At 37.9% G+C, this 23,742-nt stretch overlaps 1 protein-coding gene across 1 annotated transcript in view; it reads right to left on the bottom strand.

Annotated features, from left to right (window-relative positions):
- Positions 1 to 253: 253 nt before the first annotated feature.
- LOC136862861 (CLIP domain-containing serine protease B4) overlaps positions 254 to 23,742 on the bottom strand; it is a 263,539-nt gene continuing 240,050 nt past the window's right edge. Inside the window, exon 6 of the mRNA XM_067139125.2 lies at positions 254 to 5,010. Within this exon, the coding sequence (XP_066995226.2) occupies positions 4,697 to 5,010 (314 nt within the window). The 3' untranslated portion in view covers positions 254 to 4,696. The remainder of the gene's footprint in view (positions 5,011 to 23,742) is intronic.

Here is a 23,742-nt window from a genome sequence, read left to right on the forward strand (position 1 = left end):
CTGAACACCCTGTACTTAGAATTTCTAATTCCCTTCCTGTGTAATCTAAGTTACCAATAATTGGATGCAGTCTTGGTCCTTCGGATTCAAACTATCAAGATTTCATTGTACAGTAATTTGAAATTTTACTACCTGTTGACAGACTGAAGAGCACAATTTACTATATTAACACAAGAATGAATCTGCCTCTGGTTGTAGGATCCCTTTGCGTGTTACAGTTGCCATCTAATATAGGAGACGTTTGACAGGCATATTATTTATTTATTTATTTATTTATTTATTTATCGTATGATGAAAGGAGGAATATCAGCTATTTACAAAATATGTACAAAAATACACACATATACACACACTCTCAAGTTCATAAAATTATTCATAATACTATGTCCAGATGGTTAATCCACTCAACGGCTTCTTGTGTTAGGTTGTGGAGATCCTTCATTGAGCTTCTAAATGCTCTGAGGGGACATTAGAGCACTATGTGATCCATGTTTTGCTGTTCTTCACTGCAGTCGCAATGAGGAGAGGACTTCTATCCTCACTTGTACAGTATTGCTCCGCATCTTCCTTGGCCAGTCCTTATCCTATTCAGTACACACCACTGTCATCGAGGTGAATGAAAGCCTGCAGGCTGCTCCCAAGGAGTTTTAATTAAGTAATGATGTGTCAGGGAGTTTTGTCTCTGCCACCGATTGTTCCATGCATCTATTATTTTGAAGTTATTGTCTTGCAGGTTGATTGCTGTTCACCACAATGGTTGTCTGGACTTTAATCACTGCGGTAATGATAATGGACAATCTGAATATATTGGTAGCAGTGGGTTGTTTTCAGTTTTCTTCCATGTGTTCAGCAATGACAGATCTTCTTAGGGGTGGGGGTGGAATGTTACTTAGAACCGATAGCCAGTACGTGTTAGTAGATTGAATACATCCTGTGATGAAGGCGCATTGCTTGATTGAGCTGCGTGTCAATTATTTTGGTGTGACCACTGTTTAACCATGTAGAACAGCAGTATTCTGCAACTGAGTACGAAAGAGCCAGAACTGTGGATCTAAGGACTGATGCATTTGCACCCCAGGTGGTCCCTGTTAACTTCTGTTGTATGTTGTTCCGGGTTTTAATTTTAGCTGCTACATTCTTTGAGAAGATAGGATGAACTGGTTCATGGGTGTGTATGGTGTTCTGACATCCTGGCAAATTATTACTGGAATTAGCCTTCATGTATACCCAACTGTTGATAACTGTTAAGACAGTCAGCTTAATGAATAATGGTTTACAGCAAGAGTAAGGGGGAACACTGACAATAGTGTGCAGCCTGAATGTATCCAGCCTGCCAAGTCCAAACTAAACTAAACACAACTGAATACAAGAATGAATGAATTGGATTTATGATCCTATTTCTCTTTACCAATTTTGCAGTCATTTTCTGTACTTAAGCAAAATAAATATTTTCACTTCTCCAGTGAGGATTAACCTTATTGGTCCAAGTTATCCTTCAATAATTCATTCATTTTTATTCATATTCAGATAGCATGCTGATGTCTAAATCTCAGGAAATAGAATACTGCACATTTAAGCATTTCAAATTGAACAAAATGAACGAAAATGTAATAAGTTTTCCCTTGCACCCCTGTCATTTCCTTTGTTAGACAAAGATTGCAGTGAGTTCTCCCAAGCATTTGTCATTGAAAAGTAGTAAGATCACTGTAACTATGTTATAAATTTCACATCATGTCAAGTCAACTCGCTGACTAAGAGTAAGGAGTAAGAAGAGTATGACAGGAAAAGGCGTAAAATGTTTACGGTACTATGAAGACATTAGAGAGGTGAATAATATCTTTGTTCTGAACCAGTTATGTTTATTCCATTACAATCTCCAATGAATTTTCAGCTCATAGTACATGATACCAAGTAAACTCAGACTTGCATATAACACAATGAACACACACTCCAAATAAATTAACTTCTAAGAACAGGCATGTGAACAGAATTTGGCACAGTTTCATATATTGGCACACTGATTACTCTACACTAGTGGTTCTCAAACTGTAGTTCCCATATTCCCAGGGGTATGCCTTAGGCTTTCAGTGAGGTACACGAGCAACCTTCAGGGAAAAAAGAAAAATTGAAATATGGAAATAAGTAAGAAGAAAGATATATATATATGGAGCCACGCTTCACTTGAAAGTTTCCCCTGGACTATGACACACCAGAAAATTGTGTCACACCATGCAAGCACACCCATATCATTGAAAATCTATTGATTTGCAATGTCTGAATTCCAGAATTAATATCCTTATTTATTAAAATGATATTGAGGCTTAAAATCTAGCATTTTGTAAAACTTTTATACAAGGAGGGTATCCTGTGTTACTTTATTGTTTTTGTATTATAACCAAACCTCATGGCACTACAGGCCTTAGCCCTTGAAGAGCCTTGGCCTACCAAGCGACCGCTGCTCAGCCCGAAGGTCTGCAGATTACGAGGTGTCGTGTGGTCAGCACAACAAATCCTCTCAGTCGTTATTCTAGGCTTTCTAGACCGGGATCTTTGTATTATACTTAATACAAACTCTTTAATTTCTTGTAAAGTGTTATAAAAGTTTATTTAATTTCACAATCTCATCTTTGTTATGATGTGTATTTAAAAGACTGGTTTATAATAAATTTAAAATGCCTCAATAAGTAGCCAGGTACTCATATTTTAAAAACCTATCATTTAGGGATTTTCGTGGAGGCACACTGAAGTTTTAGCCAAAGGAGTGGGGTACAATCTCATAACAGTTTGAGAACCTCTGATATACAGTAAAAAATAATCTTGGAAAATATAAAAAGAAAAATAAATTACATTTATATTCAAATGTTTCTCATAATACATGAAAATTGTTCTGAACTTGGTAAATGTGGTACTTTTCAATAAAGTTAAATTAGAACTAAATATTCTAAAGTAATATGAAATATATCATTACTCTTAATTACAAGAATGAATCGATTAGATTTATGATCCTATTTCTCTTAATTCAGTCTACAAAAACTAATTTTGAATAAATAAATTTGTTAACTATGGTCCCTGAAGGAAACATATGGTAACAGAATTATACCTTAAGGAGAAATAACTTAATTATAATAGAATGACATGTTTCGTTCTTTAAAGAGTATCATAAGATTCTATCAAACCACACACAAAGGTATTTATAAATGTACCGTATAATTATTTATGTTTAAATCCTTGAAAACTAGAAATTTGGAACTTATCTTAAATGAAGTCCTCAGTTCTCTCCACTCAAGCATAGAATGCAATTTGGTGTTTATATATTTATAAATAATTTTGGGTGTACTTTTGGGCATAATTTGATAGAATATGATAATGTTCCTTCAAGAATGAAACATGTCATTCTATTTTAATTAAGTTGTTTCTTCTTCAGGTAGTTAATAAATTTATTTATTCAAAATTAGTCTTGACAGTCTGAAGAACCTAACAGTTATAAATTAACTGAGTCAAAACTGAAAAGAAATGGCTTCAGATATCACAGAAAAGAACTATTTACCTGTACAAATTTTGCAAGAGTCATTTTCTCTATTTTATCAAATGGTAAGTTAGCCCATTTTTTAATTCATTCAGTACATTTTTTTTTTACAACTATTTGGTGAATAAAATCTTAGATATAAATATCAGTTCTTAGTAATATATAACATTTGCAAACAAAAATAAAGTTATAAATTAGTAATGGGAACTTTTCCCATCTATCAACTTTTGCTTTTTACTTAGATGGAATAAGCTATGAACTTCAAAAAGGTCTCCCATTAAGGATTCTCTTCGAACAAGTAGACGTGTATCCCAATCAAGTAGGTTCAGTGGTTGAAATGCATCGAGGAAGAAAGCTAGTCACATTTACACTGTTTCCTCTTCCCCAATGAAGTTTAACTTCTTGTTTCAAGTTATCCTTCAATAATTCATTTATTTTTTATTCATATTCAGACAACAAAGATATTGTGCTGATCTCCAATTCTCAGGATATAAAATACTGCATATTTAAGCATTTCATACAAACTCTTCTATAGAAAAATAAGAGAAATTAAACATGTTTGTCCTCACTTTCCTGGCATACCCTTTTATTGGAAAGCCACAGTTCTGTATCATCATTTCCACTCTACCACTTGAGGTTACAATATTACTAAAAGAAACCACATCTGCAGATATTTTTATAAATATAGAAGGAATGTAAAAAACAATACTGTACAATCTCATAAAATACATCTGTGCCATGAAGGTAAAGGGCACTATGTCACAAATCTACAATTTTACAGGAGAGCTGAAAAAATGTTATTCAGTATATGTTTCACTTGCAAATTTTTTAATACAGGTAAAGAGCTTTGTACATAGTACCGATAATCAAATATTTTTTCATTTTTTAACACACACTTCTCAAATGATTATTTGTTTCATTTGTTTTGGATGTATACTGGACTTTATGCTTTTTATATCAAACCAGCTAGCTCGCTTATTATTGTGCATAGAAGAGTAGTGTTTTTCATCTTAGAAAGTGTACAGAAAATAGAGTAAAAGTATGTCAAAACTTCAATTTCATAACAAACAAAAGAATGCCATTTACCCCCTGTGCACAGACGTATTACTATCGAATAAATTTTTTACTAAACCTCCCTTGAAATTTAATTCTTGCAGAATAACACATCAGCTAAGGTCTCATATTATTCAATATCCAGTCCATGTAATGGCCAACTCTAGTGTAAATACCGGGCATATTCTCAGTCCCACAATACTTTGGGCCGAAAGAAACTACACCATATTGTACAGCTTTCTGTTCTTCACCTACAAGTCCAAGAAAGAACAATGGTCCTCCACTGTCTCCATTACAGGAATCTTTTCCTTTCTCACCTCCAGCACAGAGCTGACTTGGTCCAATCTGAACAATCTTCTGATAGATGACGCTACACTTGGCAAGAGGGACTACTGGTACATTCACTTTCAGCTGAACAGGGCTGCTTGTTCCTGCAAGAGAGAAGGTGAGTTGTCCATTTATTATTTTTACAATTCAATTCAACCTGAAAGTCAAGTGTTTGTATTAGTTGATACAAAGTACATTATTTCAACTGCCCAAGTAACTGGCTCTCAGAACAGGAACAACATTGTGTCAAAATTGCTAACATTGTAGTTTGAGGTGGTTGGCACTTTGAGATATGAAGTGGCTTATGTCTTATGTTTTTTTCCTTCTAAAATTCCTTTCTAGATTGTTACAGGTGTGTAACTAGAGATAAGTCTTCTAAATAAGCCACTTTGGATGCAATGGATAACATTCTAGTAACATTCTATAACAATATGAAAAATGAACACCAAGTAAAAATTTCTCTCTCGCCTTCAACATTCTGTGTGAACGGACAATTCATATTCCATGCTTTTATGATCACATCAAATTTTAAAAAAGCCTTTCTAACAACAATGTTAACAATGGACAATATTATGTCATTTTTCTTTTCTTATTCTATGATTAAGCCTGAGGGAATTGAAGTTCATCTTCAGTACTTAACGACTGATTCCATATCTATGCACATGTGTACATGGTCTCTCCTCTTGTTTTTTTTCTTCTTTTCTTTTTACAATACTGAAGTCCACCTTCTCCGCCGCAGATACCGTTGAGGTCTTCACTCATAACCCTGAGCTGGGACACTTACCAGACGTTACACACCGGATCAGTATGCTCTGGGACTCGCATAGGCAGGGGTGCCACTCTCTGAGTAGGGCTGCCTCCGAAGTGTCCCTACCTGCTACCTTAATCTTTAGATTATATTGAACCATTAAGAAGATTTTCACAGGTTCTACTTTGAAACTGTTCCTGTTACCAGTTCATTGTGCTGAGATCAATGAAAATAGTCTTTCTAGATTTGCATTGCACCCTGGTATAGAAACAAAAGTATTTTGCAACTTTTAACTGTCAACTAAAGTCAAATGTGAATTGAAATACTTTGCCAATTTCTGACTAGAAGGTAACCTGTTAAATTCAGGATCATTACTACTCTCATTCAAGAATTGTTTGAAACTGAAAAACTGATCAAAAGAATTTACACCATCAGTCTGAAAGGATTTAGACTTGGGTTGCAAATACAGAATATATTTTTCAACCTCACAATTATCAATATCACTTTTCTGCGCTATCCGCTAAAAAACAGACTTCTTTCAAATCTCAGTTATTTGCTGTTGCTTGTCACATTGTCAGCTGTTACACATTAACATAGCAGTGTACTGATGGGGTATTACCGAGAGAGATAAATACAGAGAGAGAGAGAGAGTGATAAATAGTATCTATTATTACAATAAAAGGCATGCATAGAAAAATCGCATGTACTGTATATCCATAATCACATTTCTGTGTATCGGTATGATATTGATGATGCCATTGCATCATATAGAAAAATCATAAAAACAAAAGTAGTAAGATTAGCTCAAAATAAGCAGATTCATTAACAAAGGAGGACATTTCAAATTAGAAAAAATTTCAACCCAGGCCCCAGACAATGGTCTAAAAACGAGGACATGTCCAGATAAAAGAGGACGTCTGGTCACCCTACGTTCAAAGCATATTTTTCACATCTTTCAGAAATCGATAACTTACCGTTTATAATAAATGTTTCTTCACAATTCCATTTTCAAAATCCTGAGAAAACAACCCTTTTCATTATGACATGTAAACAATAATGTTATTTATTACATTCCACTAACTATTTATTGACGGTTTTTAGAGACCAAAATTTTATCCGCAGGAGTTCATGCGCCAACAAATCTACCGACACGAGGTCGATGTATCTGAGCACATTCAAATACCACCGGAATGAGCCAGGATCGAACCTGCCAAGTTGGGGTCAGAAGGCCAGAGTCTCAACTGTGAGTCACTCAGCCCAGCAACATGTTAACGGAGACAGTTCGAATAAAAATACTATTTTAACAGGTTAACGAAGGCATATTATTTTTTTGAGTTTGCTTATTAGAGGTGAAGTGAAAAATCAGAGATACCTTAACTTCCCTCTATGTCTCTCATCATAAGAAGATAGTTTGCCTTCTGTGGATGACATGCGGTGCGGCTCAAATATATACAATACGTCTTGAGATATCAGCCAGGATACCCGAAATAGGGTCTCCCATCACCAAGCCATTCTGTTTGTAAATTCTACCATTAAACGTGAAATAATTATTATCTAATGTAAATTTTAATATAGTCATAAATTCTTCGATTTCCATTTTACTGAGGTTACTGTATTGACTGATATTGTTGTATATAATATTAGTGGTGTCCTTAATCAGAATATTTGAAAACATGTTAACCACGTCAAAAGAGTACATTATATGATGAGATTGTAAGTTGAAATCGTTAAGGGTTTCACAAAAATCAATTGAATTCTTTAATGGATGTTTGTTATTAAATGTATAGTGTCTTTTGAGGAAACTATGGATATATTTAGAAATATTAAATGAATTAAACAAGATCAACCCCAACGTAAATTTTACAAAAGATGAAGGAGGCTCTTTAAATTTTTTGGATATAAAAGTTACACGATCTAATAACTCCTTTGAATATCAAATTTACAGAAAGCCTACACACTCGTCAATTACAATAAATAATTCTTCACTACATCCTGCAACACAAAAACAGGCATCTTTTTACAGCCTAATATATCGAGCCATAAGAATCCCCTTATCTCACAAAAATTTGAAAACTGAATTAAATTACATAAAAAATCTTGCAGTAACCAATGGATACAAAATTGAAATGATAAAACATCTGATATATAAAATAAAAAACAAGCTATCCACTAACCTCAAACCACATAAGCCTAACAGAAATAAACGTGCCGTTTTCACATATAATAGCCCAACAATCCGCCAAATTACTAATAACTTCAACAAGTATAATATAAACACAGCTTACAGAACAACCAATACTACACAGAACATATTTTTGAATTATAATAAAATAAGTAATAATAGTAACAGCAAATATTGAAGTTCAGGAGTATACAGGTTGACTAGTTCGCAGTGTGGTTATTCATACATTGGCCAGACTGGGCGAAGCTTTATTACAAGATATATGGAACATTTCAATGCAGATAAACATAACAAATATTCCACTATGAGTACACACATGAAGGAAACGGGCCACCATTTTACCTCAATAGAAAAAGATCTGACAATAATAAGGAATACTAACAAGGGAAAATTACTAAATGAATTGGAAAATATTTATATTTATCTGGACAAAACGTTTAATAAAGATCATAACCTTAATGACGACATGGAGATTAAGAGTTCTTTATACACATTAATACCTAGTTTATTGAAAACAGTTATCCAAAATCAAAAGAAAATTCCGCATATATTAAAAGTTGCCAATTCAACAACTCCATCTACCCCCTCGAATACTAAACCTACAATTCCTCCTCTGAACAATCCGCCTCCCGTACTGATACCAGTATGTATTACTCCGCCCATTTCTTCCCTCCCTCAACCTGTTCCCCTCCCTCCGCCACACCCATACAACACACGCAGTAGGAACGCCAGTCAGACTAACGCTAATAACAGAACGAGATAGGCACTCTACGGCATTCGAGTAAGTATACATTTTTACATAACCCATAACACTATACAACCACATCCATTATATACATACACATTAAATGCGTTTTTATATTTCTTTGGAGTTTATCAACATTCTAACCACAGAGATTTACACAACAAATGGAAGACTACTGTCCAAGTGATAGATATTTCAACCACTACATCGGATAAAATTTTCAACGTATATTCTATTTTTAACGTACTCTTACCTGAATGGATTTTAACCAATTTAACTCAAGAAGAAACACCAAATGATCATTCCTGACCTAATTTTCTACCATAGGACATATGTTTTTTATATATTCTATTCTGCAAATTCTACTTGCTGGTGAACACGATTATAATATTGACTTTCACCAAAAGTTAAAAGAAAAGGATCCATTTCAATTCCAGACGAATGCCAATTGACAAACTTCTCACCAATATTAACAAATATTTTTTAGACAATATTGTAAAATTGTACTACAATTGTTTTAACTTGTTTTTGTAATATTGACATCAAACTTTTTTTTATCATGATATCGAAAATAACTTTTAATATCACAACACCTCATTCCAATTTTATATGACTAATAGTTGTAAACAGTCTTAATTGTAATTATTTGTTTTAAGGTTATCCATTGTGCTGATGATGCCCATTAGGAAGGGCGAAACATGTTCACTATCTGTCTATTTTTTATAATTATTTAACCACAAAATGTGGTATTGTAAGTATTGACTAGGTTGACATTAAACGGATATTCTGGAAATTGTATACATTCACTGTCGTCAATACGGAACAAAAATGAGGTTAATGACTTGTAATAAAGGAAGCCTAAGTCACTGCATCATTCTACAACAGTATTTCTGTGGATGTGATTGGTTCTTTTCTTACAATTTGATTTATGTTGCACCGACACAGATAGGTTTTATAGTGACCGTGAGATAAAAAAAGAGCTAGGAGTGGAAGAAGAGGCTGTAGCTTTAATTAACCTACAGTCCCAGTATTTGGCTGGTGTGAAAATGGGAAACCACTGAAAACTATATTCTTTCTATATACTACTGTACGTCAACATCTTAGCCTGACTGTATGAAGGTTTACTGCGAGAATTATGAAACAAATCTGAAATATACCTGTGAATCTGTCCCTGAATTATAATAAATAAACAGGGATCTCTCTTTTTAGTGGCTAAGAAGGCTTTAACTCAGTATATACAACCCAGTACTCGAGTAATTTTAAATTATGTTTTTGAACAGATATTGAACTCAGGGTTTTCATTTGAGGGGCCAAGCATGGAAATTTGTTCATTTGGTATTGCTGAATTTATATTAAAGAATAATAATAATAGTAATAATAATAATAATAATAATAATAATAATAATAATAATAATAATAATAATAATAATAATAATAATAATGTTATTGGCTTTATGTCCCTCTAACTACTTGTATGGTTTTCAGATATGCCGAGATGCTGCAATTTAGTCCCACAGGAGATCTTTTACGTGCCAATAAATCTACTGACACAAGGCTGATGTATTTAAGCACCTTCAAACACCACCGGACTGAGCCAGGATCGAACCTGCCAATTTGGAATCAGAAGGCCAGCAACTCAAACATCTGAGCCACTCAGCCCACCAATTTATATTTATTAAATGAAACACAACAGAGGAACAATGATCAGAAGAATGAGCCATCTCTCAAAGTTGTGCAATGTACTGAGATCCTGTAATATTGTATTCTTTATGGAATTATATGCAGGCATAGGCAGATCCAGGATTCGCTAAAGGGAAGGCCTAACTTAAAAAAAAAAAAACACCACGAAGCAAAAACTGAGTAATTGGGACATTTTACTTCTGTAGTAATGACATTTCCTACATTTTCTGAAGGACACTCTTACAGTATACTCTAGTTAAGGTAATTTACTGATATTTATTTCATCACAAAATTCCATTAAATAATGTTTAGAGTACTACAGTACTTCACTATGTACAGTTACGTATTGGCATTTCAAATCAATCAACCTTTCACAGTTAGAAATATCGAGCCTTCGTGGTTTTGAATCAAGAGTTCTTCAAATTTTTGCCCTTTTGTTATGGATGTTTTATAATTATCTCTTCATAGTGATATATCTGCTCTTAATTCAGCACTGTGTAATCTGCTTCATACATCTCTGCTGCTTTAATAATTTCATCTACTGAAAACTTAGACAAATTACTGTGAACAAGCCCTTCTAAAGGGGCCATTTTATTAACTTTTTCATGAAGATGTTATTCTAACTGGCTTATTAAGAGATCTACAAAAGGCAAGAATACTACCTTCCTGAAGTATTCCTCAGGATCCTTAGTTGACACATTTATTCATTGAGTTTCCATGCTACAAATGTATGAGAGATGGATTTCTTCACCCACTGAAGTATAATATTCCACCTTCCTATTGCGGTACCACTAAAAGTCAATGCATATGACAAATATTGTTTAGGACCTTGCAAGAACTTGCTTATTTTTACAATGGGGGCCAATGACCTAGATGAAATGAAATGAAATGTCGTATGGCTTTTAGTGCCGGGTTATCCCAGAACGGGCTCGGCTCACCAGGTGCAGATCTTTCTATTTGACTCCCGTAGGCGACCTGCGTGTCATGATGAGGATGAAATGATGATGAAGACAACACATACACCCAGCCCCCGTGCCATTGGAATTAACCAATTAAGGTTAAAATCCCCGACCCGGCCGGGAATCGAACCTGGGACCGTCTGAACCGAAGGCCAGTATGCTGACCGTTCAGTCAACGAGTCTGACAGGACCTAGTGATGTTAAGCACCTTTAAACAACAATCATCATCAGTTTCACACTGTGGGCCAAACAGACACCAGCTGTTTCCAGACCAATGACAAATTCACTTCTTCTCAAAGCTGCCCTTCTGTCAACAACTTTACTTAACACTTCACTCTCTGGATCTTCTTCTGTTTGTTCACAAAGCCTTAGAACAAGTAACGTTAAATCCTAATAGTAATGTTATTTGCTTTACATCCCACTTTAAACTGATGCCGAGGTGCCAGAATTTAGTACCATAGGAGTTCTTTTACATCCCAGTAAATCTACCAAAACGAGGTTGACGTATTTGAGCAACTTCAAATACCACTAGACTGAGCCAGGATCGAACCTGCCAAGTTGGGGTCAGAAGGCCAGCACTTCAACCGTCTGACCCACTCAGCTCAGCATGTTAGCTCCTGAAATACAATGAAGCTATCATGTCTTTCTACCCAATGAGAAGAGAAAAAAATACTTTAAACCTGGTTGTTTTTTGGCTCAATGGTGTTAAGGTTCACTATTAACTCTCTGACGAGCAGAAATTCTTTTCACAGAAGCAGAGACAATCTTTGTCGCCAATGAGATCATCCCTACCATATTCTTAATTTGTCTCATATCACAGTTTTTTGTAATGCACAAGTTCAGATGATGGCTGAAGCAGTATATGTAAAATGCCAGAGGTTGTTCATTTAAAATCAGTGCTTGGCTTCGAATAACTTTACCTAAATATTTGATCCTACATAAAAGCCCTGAGCCCGAAAATTTTGAAAGTTTAATCCAAGTTTGTATAACTCGCTGACAATGAAGATTTCTATGTTCGTTCCAACCCCGAGGGAGCAAACTGTACACAGTATTTTCAGAAACAGCTGCACCATTGTTCACTTTAGGCAAGCAACTTAAATTTGTCTAACCATTCCCTCCTGAATTTGCATGTCTGCTTGCCCTCTAAATTTTCAGGGAACGAAAACTTAATTGGGGGTTTCCATGTTTGTCAATAATTGTAATGTTGTAAATTCATGCAATGTCTTCTCCACAGCATGAAAAATTTGTATGTATGACGTACTTCAAGAGCCCCCTGGAATTTTAACACTTACCATACCATTCACAGCTACATTTTATTGGCAGTAAATGGGTTGCTTGTAGACCATCTTTATATTCAATGTTCTGAAAACAGAAACAACTTAGAGAAAAATGACCGTTTAATGTTTTGTATATGTACTCATATACAGGTATAAAACGTAAATACATGCTCACGATGAAAAAATATTTATCAGTGGCTTGATAAATATATTACCATTTTATAAGAAGCGTGGCTAAATAATGCGCTATAACTACTAGTTAGTTGCATATAGTAGCAATTTGCTGCTAAAATGTACCGTGTGATTCAGCCACCCCTTCCAATGTAGTTTTATGCAACCCACAATATTAATTCCATCCTGAAAACATCTACCCTGTCGATATGCTCAGACAATACAACCGGAGATCCTGGTATTTACTGCTTCACCATGATATAACGCTATAATATTATACTCGTATAAAATACTGGAAGGCACACTTATGCCTCCTAGTTCATATGAACCTGACACTGTGACCACAGTACACCTAATACATGCTCTAAGCTACACAGTGCATTGTATGGAACCGTAACATAGTTGGTAAAGGCACGGCGGAGAGGGCTGAGGTGAGAGGTTCGAGACCGGGGCGAAGATTCCATATTTTTTAAATATTTGTTTGATACATACCGCATGTAATGTAAGTTCATTACCCCCGCTTTCATGCAAATTGTGCGCGAGTGAATGTGTTTGTGGCCCTAAGGAGGGCTGATTAGTTAGCAGGCCAGACATATACGGACCAGAAATAATAGGAAATCAACTGCCCATTACAAAGGAATTTTAATATGTCCTCCTATTCAATACATATATATCTAAATCATTAGATGGAGTAATAATAGTGAAACATGTTTCAACCTAATGACGAAAAGAATGAAAACAAATGAGACGAGACAGAAACAAACAATAAGTGATTATGGCAAGGTTGTGGACCTCTTAGTTTAAAACTTGCAGTGTGTTACAATTTAAAAAAACAGGACGAAATCACTCTGTTAAAAATTCAAAATAACTGTCTCTGTAGAGTCACCATCACAAACAGTTAAGCGGGGAGCAAAAACTTGAGAAACTAAGCTTGTTTTGTCACAGCAAACGCTCGATGTTATGACCGATTTGGTTTATGCACATTTGGGCTTGGTGTCCAATACAGTGTCTGCTGCCCTGAAGCATTCCATCTGTAATTGCTCAGGAGGCATTCATGATGAGTTGCAGGAGCTTGATTGTAAACTACGTTCTTCAAACGCCCCCACAAGAAGAAATCTAACAGCGCTAGATCAGGTAGGCCAAGAAACAGGGCCTCCTCGTCCAATCCGTTTCCCTGGCAGTTCCTTGTTCAGATGGTTACGAACGGGTAAAGTTGAATGTGGTGGAGCTCCATCCTGTTGCAAGCACATCGTCAAACAATCGTGCAAGGGCATATCCTCCAGCAGCAGTGGGAATTGTTGACACAGAAAGTGCAGGTAGTGTGGGCCCGTCCAATGGCCCTCAGAGAAATGAGGTCCGATCAGGCAATCCCCCAAGATTCCACACCACACGCTCACTACCCATCGTACTGGATGGGCCACTTGTCAGATCCAGTGAGGATTCTCCGGACTCCAATGGTGCATGTTGTGGCAATTGACATTCACATTATTGTGGAAGAGTGATTCGTCCAAGAACAAGATATGCAATACAAATGTTGCATCATTGTCCAGCCTGCCTAATAGCTACTGACAGAACTCCATTCAAGCTTCGAAACTCCACCCATGGAGCTCTTGGTTTAGCTCAAGATGGTATGGGAGAAATTTATGGTCATGCAGTATTGGCCAGATTGATGGTTGGCTGGTGTTCACCTGTTGTGCAATCACCCTTGTACTGATGTGTGGATTATTACAAGCTGCCTCCAGAGCCTCCAGACGGCAGAGATTACATTTAGGCCTTAACCAAAGGAGTAATACCCTGGGCAATACAAGTTGAATAACAGCACAACTCTACTGTTTGAATGTGGGAAACGTTGGCCTGTGTTTACGTATTCAAACGTCTTACCAATACAAAAATATTTGAATGATGCCGGATTCGAACCACCGATGGCACATTCCATTGATTGCTAGACTAACGCCTAACCACACCTGCTACGCTACACTGCTGGGAACATGCTGGTAGTACGACGAGAGCATTTTATGCATTGATTCCCCTCTTCGTTACACCCGGTCATGAGGCACGACTCATTAATATAGTTACATGGTCAAAGGATATCGCTACATGATTTCAAGCAGTCATGTTTTTCGTTCAGATGATATAACCTAACTGTAGTGGTCAGAATCATGTGCAATATTTGCTCACTGGACATTAGTACCATACAGTACACCTGCACGGGAATAGCCACCTTATAACCATGTTGCACATTAGTTGGTTTTCATAAAACTACATTGGAAGGGGTGACTGAATCACATGGTATTACTGTCAAATACATAATATATTGGTATTAATAAAGTAAAATATTTAAGTATCATAGCACTGTATATAGTAGAGTAGATTGCGTGCCAGAAGCCTGGATTAAATTCCAAACCTTTCCGCAATACTCATATGGAGTGAGGGCTTATTACGATGTTAATGGTGATTCATCTGTTGGATGGTGACGTAAAGCCTTCAGCAGACCCCTCTGTGTTATTCGACAGGATTAGGCTAAGTGCCGGCACTGTGTTCACCCTCTCCCTTCCTACTATCATATGTCACATCATTCATTCCATTTCATTAACTCCTCTGATGAGGAGGACATCAGGAAGGGCATCCGGTCATAAAAACCCACCATGGCAGATTAATCTCACCTAATACCCGACTCCGTAGAGAGACGTGTCAAGGGTTGGACAAATATAGTATACTGTGTGATTGAGCCACCTTTTCCAATGTAGTTTTATGCAACCCAACTAACGCGCAACATGGTTATAAGGTGGCTATTCTCCTGCACGCATACTGTATGGTACTAATGTCCAAGCAAGCACATTTTGCATGTGATTCTGAACCCCACCGACAGGTTATAGTGCCCGCACGCAAAACGTAATGTAACTATGTTAATGTGTCGTGCCTCGTGACCAGGTGTAAGGAAGAGGGGAATCAATGCATAAAGTAGATAACAGTGCAGATATTAATGTCTTAAACATCAAGCCAAATGGCATATGTACTCTACTCTCATCATAATACCAGCATGTTCCCAGCAGCACAGCGTAGCAGATTTGGTTAGGCATTAGTCTAGCAATTGACAAAATGTACCATTGGTGGTTCAAATGCTGCATCGTTCAAATATTTTTTTCATTGGTATGATGTTTCATCGAAAGGGGGGTAGCAGCCTTTCGGTAGTTGCAAGGGCGGCAGTCTAGATGACTGACTGATACGGCCTTGTAATAATACTCAACATGGCTTAGCTGTGTTGATACTGCTACACGGCTGAAAGCAACGGGAAACTACAGCCGTAACTACCTCCCGAGGACATGCAGCTCTCCCTGAATGATGTACTGATGATGGCTTCCTCCCGGGTAAAATATTCCGGAGGTAAACTAGTCCCCCATTCGGATCTCCGGGTGGGGACTACACGAGAGGGGGCGATCATCAGGAAGATGGATACTGACATTCTGCGAGTCGGAGCATGGAATGTTAGAAGTTTGAATCGTTGTGGCAGGTTAGAGAATCTGAAAAGGGAGATGGATAGGCTAAAGTTAGATGTAGTTGGTATAAGTGAAGTACGTTGGCAGGAAGAACAGGATTTTTGGTCAGGCGACTACCGAATTATCAACAAAAAATCAAACGGGGGAAATGCAGGAGTTGGTTTAATAATGAATAAGAAAATAGGGCAGTGGGTAAGCTACTACGACCAGCATAGTGAAAGAATTATTGTCGTCAAGATAGACACCAAATCAATGCCCACCACAATAGTGCAGGTCTATATGCCTACTAGTTCAGCGGATGATGAAAAAAATTGAAAGAATATATGAAGAGATAGAAGATTTAATACAATATGTAAAAGGTGACGAGAATCTAATTGTGATGGGAGACTGGAATGCAGTGGTAGGCCAAGGAAGAGAAGGTACTACAGTAGGAGAATTTGGATTGGGACAAAGGAATGAAAGAGGAAGTCGGCTGGTTGAATTCTGCACTGATCATAATTTAGTCCTTGCCAATACTTGGTTCAAACACCACAAACAATGGCTGTATACATGGACGAGACCTGGAGACACTGGAAGGTATCAAATAGACTTCATTATAAATAGGCAGAGATTCAGAAACCAGGTGTTGGATTGCAAAACTTTCCCAGGAGCAGACGTGGACTCTGACCACAACTTGTTGGTCATGAAATGCCATCTGAAGTTGAAGAAATTGAAGGAAGGAAAGAATGCAAAATGATGGGATCTAGGCAAGTTGAAAGAAAAGAGTGTGAGGGATTGTTTCAAGGAACATGTTGCACAAGGACTAAATGAAAAGGCTGAAGGAAACACTATAGAGGAAGAGTGGAGAATCATGAAAAATGAAGTCAGTAGGGCTGTTGAAGAAATGTTAGGAAGGAAGAAAAGATACACTAAGAATCAGTGGATAACTCAGGAGATACTAGACCTGATTGATGAACGACGAAAATACAAGAATGCTAGAAATGAAGAGGGCAGAAAATAATACAGGTGATTAAGAATCAAGTGAATAGAAAGTGCAAGGTAGCTAAGGAAGAATGGCTGAAGGAGAAGTGCAAGGATGTCGAAGGTTGTATGGTCCTGGGAAAGGTAGATGCTGCATACAGGAAAATCAAGGAAACCTTTGGAGAAAGGAAATCTAGGTGCATGAATATTAAGAGCTCATATGGAAAGCCACTTCTAGGGAAGGAAGACAAAGCAGAAAGATGGCAGGAGCATATCCAACAGTTGTATCACGGTAACGATGTAGTTAATTTGATTCTGGAACATGAAGAGGCTGTTGATGCTGATGAAATGGGAGACCCAATTTTGAGGTCAGAGTTTGACAGAGCTGTGAGTGACCTAAATAGGAACAAGGCACCTGGAATTGATGATATTCCCTCTGAATTACTGACTGCCTTAGGAGAAATCACCATGGCAAGGTTATTTCATTTAGTGTGCAGGATGTACGAGACAGGAGAAGTCCCATCCAATTTTCAGCAGAATGTTGTTATACCTATTCCCAAGAAAGCCGGTGCTGACAGGTGTGAAAACTACTGCACCATTAGTTTAGTATCTCATGCCTGCAAAATTTTAGCACGTATTATTTACAGAAGAATGGAAAAACAAGTTGAAGCTGAGTTGGGAGAAGATCAATTTGGCTTCAGGAGAAATGTAGGAACACGTGAAGCAATCCTGACTTCACGTCTGATCTTAGAGGATCGAATCAAGAAGGACAAGCCCACGTACATGGCATTCACAGATCTAGAAAAGGCATTCGATAATGTTGATTGGACCAAGCTATTTATGATTCTGAAGATGATAGGGATCAGATACCGAGAACGAAGAATTATCTACAATCTGTATAAAAATTGGTCTGCAGTGATAAGAATCGAGGGCTTTGAAAAACAAGCAGCAATCCAGAAAGGAGTGAGGCAAGGCTGCAGTTTGTCCCCTCTCCTTTTCAATGTTTACATAGAACAGGCAGTACAGGAAATCAAAGAGACATTTAGAAAGGGAATCACAGTCCAAGGAGAGGAAATCAAAACCTTGAGATTTGCCAATGATATTGTTATTTTATCTGAGACTGCAGAAGATCTCAAGAAGTTGCTGAATGGTATGGATGAAGTCTTGGGTAAGGAGTACAAGATGAACATAAATAAGTCCAAAACAAAAGTAATGGAGTGCAGTCGAACGAAGACACGCGATGCAGTAAATATTAGATTAGGAAATGAAGTCTTAAAGGAAGTAGATGAATATTGTTACTTGGGTAGTAAAATAACTAACGATGGCAGAAGTAAGGAGGACATAAAATGCAGACTAGCACAAGCAAGGAAGAGCTTTCTTAAGAAAAGAAATTTGCTCACTTCAAACACTGATATCGGAATTAGAAAGATGTTTTCGAAGACTTTCATGTGGAGCGTGGCATTGTATGGAAGTGAAACATGGACGATAACTAGCTCAGAAAGAAATATAATAGAAGCTTTTGAAATGTGGTGTTACAGAAGAATGCTGAAGGTGAGATGGATAGATCGAATCACGAATGAAGAGATACTGAATCGAATTGGTGAGAGGAGATAGATTTGGCTAAATTTGACGAGAAGAAGGGATAGAATGATAGGACACATCTTAAGACACCCAGGACTTGTTCAGTTGGTTTTTGAAGGAAGTGTAGGTGGTAAGAACGGTAGGGATAGACCAAGGTATGAATATGACAAGCAGATTAGAGCAGATGTAGGATGCAATAGTTACGTAGAAATGAAAAGGTTAGCACAGGATAGGGTGGCATGGAGAGCTGCATCAAACCAGTCTGTGGACTGATGACTCAAACAACAACATGATGTTTGAAAACGTAAACGCAGGCCCATGTTAGCCACTTTGAAACAATAGAACGATGCTGTTATTCATCTTGTGCCCCGCGCATACTCCACTGGTTAGGGCCTGAATGTAATCTCTGCTGTCATTCTGCATGTTTTCCACAGAGGAATTTGTTGACATGCTGCTCATTTATGAGGAAGCAAGACAAAATGCATGTAAGGCACTATATCTGTACCAGAAATGGTATCCTGACAGGCAACACCCGGTTGCTACAACATTCCACCGTGTTGAAAGACAACTAAGGACAACAGGTGTGACTCCCAAGCAGCCACCAGTCCACGGTAAGACCGTTACATTGGGTGAAACAGAAGAGGCCGTTCTGGAGGCAGCATGTAATAATCCACACATCAGATCAAGGACGATTGCACAACAGGTGAATACCAGCTGACCGTCCGTTTGGGGAATACTGCACGACCATAAATTTCTCCCATACCTTCTTGAGCTAAACCAAGAGCCCCATGGGTGTAATTTAGAAGCTCAAACGGAGTTCTGTCAATAGCTATTAGGCAGGCTGGACAATGCTGCAGCATTCGTATCGCACATCTTGTTCTCAGACGAATCACACTTCCACAATAACAGGAACGTCAATCGCCACAACATGCACCATTGGAGTCCGGACAATAGTCACTGGGTGCGACAGGCAGCCCATCAAGGGTACGATGGGGAGTGAACGTGTGGTGTGGAATCTTGGGATCGCTTGATTGGACGTTATTTCTTTGAGGGCTATTGGACAGGCCCATGCTACCTGCACTTTCTGCTTCAGAACTCCCACTGCTGCTGGAGGATGTGTTCTTGCACGAATTTTTGACAGTGTGGTTGCAACAGGATGTAGCTCCATCACATTCTACTTTACCCGTTCATAACCATCTGAACGAGGAAATGCCAGACAAATGGATAGGATGAAGAGGCCCAGTTTCTCGGCCCACCAGATCACCGAATTTAACGCCGTTACAACTTGTTCTTGTGGGGGTATTTGAAGAAAATAGTTTACACTCAAGCACCAGAAAACCCCGACCGGCTCCAGCAACTCATCGTAGATGCCTGCTGAGAAATGACACCTGGAATGCTTCAGCATGGAAGACGATCTATTGGACACTGGGCCCGAATGTGTAGAAACCAAATTAGTCATCACATCGAGCATTTGCTGCGATAAATCATTGTCAAGACAGTTGTGTTCCTATTATTTCCAGTCCATAAGTGTCAGCCTGCTAATTAATCTGCCATTGTTAGGGCCACAAACACATTCATTCACACACAATTTGCGTGAAAGCAGGCATTCAACTTTTATTACGTGTGGTAAGTATTAAACAAATATTTAAAAAATATGGAATGTTAAAATGTTCTGAGCTCTGTAAATTCATGTAGCAGGATGCTACCCTACTTGCACATAGTCCAAGTGAAGATTTCTCCTCTAACGGGTTATGGATCAACAGTGAATTGTATAGTCCTAGCCGCCTGAGCACAAGGAGGGCAACGACTCAGAATATGTCCGAGATGCCCACTCCCATTCCATAGCAACTGGTATCCCGACTCTCAGGACAACTTACACAGGCCACTCAGCCGTTGCCCATGGTTCACGAACTAGGACATGACTACAGTAACCCCCTTGGTCTTAATGGCAGATTGTGCCGAAAGCATACAGTCTAATATCTTGGAACTTGAAAATAGGTGTAAAGAGTATGGTATGAAAATTAGCCTCTTGAAGACTAAATTGATGTCAGTAGGTAAGAAATTCAACAGAATTGAATGTCAGATTGGTGATACAAAGCTAGAACAGTTCGATAATTTCAAGTATTTAGGTTTTGTGTTTTCTCCCAGGATGGTAATATAGTAAGCGAGATTGAATCAAGGTGTTGTAAAGCTAATTCAGTGAGCTCGCAGTTGCGATCAACAGTATTCTTTAAGAGGGAAGTCAGCTCCCAGACGAAACTATCTTTACATCGGTCTGTTTTCAGACCAACTTTGCTTTACGGGAGCGAAAGCTGGGTGGACTCAGGATATCTTATTCATAAGTTAGAAGTGACAGACATGAAAGTAGCAAGAATGATTGCTGGTACAAACAGGTGGGAACAATGGCAGGAGGGTACTTGGAATGAGGAGATAAAAGCTAATTTAGGAATGAACTCGAAGCTGTACACAAACTGGCTTCGGTGGTGGAGTCATGTGAGGCGAATGGAGGAGGATAGGTTACCTAGGGGAATAATGGACTCTGTTTTTTTTTGCTAGGGGCTTTACGTCGCACCGACACAGATAGGTCTTATGGCGACGATGGGATAGGAAAGGCCTAGGAGTTGGAAGGAAGCGGCCGTGGCCTTAATTAAGGTACAGCCCCAGCATTTGCCTGGTGTGAAAATGGGAAACCACGGAAAACCATTTTCAGGGCTGCCGATAGTGGGATTCGAACCTACTATCTCCCGGATGCAAGCTCACAGCCGCGCGCCTCTACGCGCACGGCCAACTCGCCCGGTAATGGACTCTGTTATGGAGGGTAAGAGAAGTAGAGGTAGACCAAGACGACGATGGTTAGACTCAGTTTCTAACAATTTAAAGATAAGAGGTATAGAACTAAATGAGGCCACAACACTAGTTGCAAAGCGAGGATTGTGGTGACGTTTAGTAAATTCACAGAGGCTTCCAGACTGAACCCTGAAAGGCATAACAGTCTATAATGATTATGTATGTATGTATGTATGTATGTATGTATGTATATATGTATGTATGGAATCTTTGCTCCAGACTGAAACCTCCCTCCTCAGCCGTCTCCGCCGCACCTTTACCAACTATGCTACAGTTACATACGGCACACTGCAGCTTATAGAATGTATTACTGCGGTCACAATATCAATTTAGTGTTATGCTGGCGAGTCAGGTTCATTTAGTCTAAAAGGCACATGCATCCCTTCCAGTGTTTAATACGAGTATAATATTACGGCATCCTATCACGGTGAGGCAGTAAATACCAAGATATTTGGTTGTGTTGTCTGAGCATAATTGGCAGGGCAGACGTTTTCAGGACTGAATTAATATTGTGGGTTGCATAAAACTACATAGGAAGAGGTGGTTAAAACACATGGTATAGTAGTGTGCCCGTGATTCGTACGAGTTGAAAAGTAGTGGTAATAAGTAACACAAAATCAATTTTTCATCAAGTTTAGTAACTAATAAGTTTTGAGTTCATTAATACAAAAATTAAAAGAGTACCCAGCTCTAAAATTGAACTTGCTCTTTCTGCTTGACAGCTAGGTTCTATAACCACTCCACCATGAAAATTGATAAGAGAACCATTCCAAGAGGTTACATATCCCCCTCAACAAATCAAACTTTGAAAACCAATACATTTTCTTGAATATTAAAGCTTTTAGAGTTCTCATTGTTATGTCCAACATTGCATAAGCATTCAATATAAAGCATGTACATGCTTAAAGAGTATTCAGGACATGTCTTCAAAGAATTTAACGAGTTCCAATTACATAATATATTAGATTACTGTAAATATGGAAGATTTACTAAGCATGCACAGTCTGCAAGCCACCAAAACAAACTGAGTGTTCCCCTGTTTGGTCATGCATCATTTAGTATAAGAGACTTTCAAAAATTAGATTTGAGTAACTTTATTACTCCATTACTCCATTTTTGCTCATCACTGACTAACTGCCTAGCTCTAATTGAACTGTTGTTTACTAGAAAACTTAACACCTGTTTGTTTGGCTTACCTGTTTTCCTGTGAAAATCTCAACATCACTTCAGATAGTGAAAATGTTCGTGGTTTCGGCTGAATTCTCCATTTAAAAAAATTTTTTTTTTGGCTTTTGGCTTTTGAAACAATAAAATTGAAACAGTCGAGAATTTAAGTTTGTTACTCATTGCAAAGAAAATAGTACATTTTCAGCTAGTATTTCTAGTATTACTTATGAAGCAAAATTACTTTGGAATCACTGCGAGTGTTAATGCACCACAATCCACAAACACATCTTTTGTCGTGAAGACCAGACTCGGCAGTCGCTGAGGAAAACTGTAAATGCCAATATGCATCATTTTGTTGTCGGTCCTCCATCCACTGCTAGGACGAGCCCAATACTTACTATAATACGGAAACTATAGTAAGTAATGAAATAACATTCATCCCTAGTAAACTTTGAGGATATACATATTTAAGGCAGAAATAAAACTTAGGTGTAATTTCATTCAACAAAAACAACATTGTCAACTTTTAAATGTAACTGGTGGGGGTGCTAAAGCTCCCCTTAGCTCCTCCCTAGATCTGCCTCTATATGCAAGGGTTGTATACTCCAATGTGATAAAATTGTCTTCTTCAGAAATAAACATTTCTGCCATTTCTTGATGGATACAGCACTTTTGCAGCTATTTCTTGGCACAGGCCAGAGCAAAATTTAGCTTCTTTCAAAGTCCCAGTCTTATCCACAGCTGTGACAATGCAGAGTCTGCTGAGGTATGAGTGGTGTTGAGTAATGACATTCGGAACACGACTACTGTATCTCAGTGCTATGAAGACTGAAAACTTACTAATAGGGCCAGTCTTGTTGCAATAGCACTTTCTGACCCAGTGAGGAAAGCAATGACAAACTACCTCATCCTCCTCTCATGGAGTACATCTCATTTTGACACCATCATTGTTTTTTGTGGTTCCCTATAAACCTCTTAAGATATGGTGGTGCTGCTTGGGGATCCAACCAGCCTTTGTGTTG

The sequence above is a fragment of the Anabrus simplex genome, chromosome 2 (genome assembly GCF_040414725.1).
Source record: "Anabrus simplex isolate iqAnaSimp1 chromosome 2, ASM4041472v1, whole genome shotgun sequence".
NCBI lineage: Eukaryota > Metazoa > Arthropoda > Insecta > Orthoptera > Tettigoniidae > Anabrus > Anabrus simplex.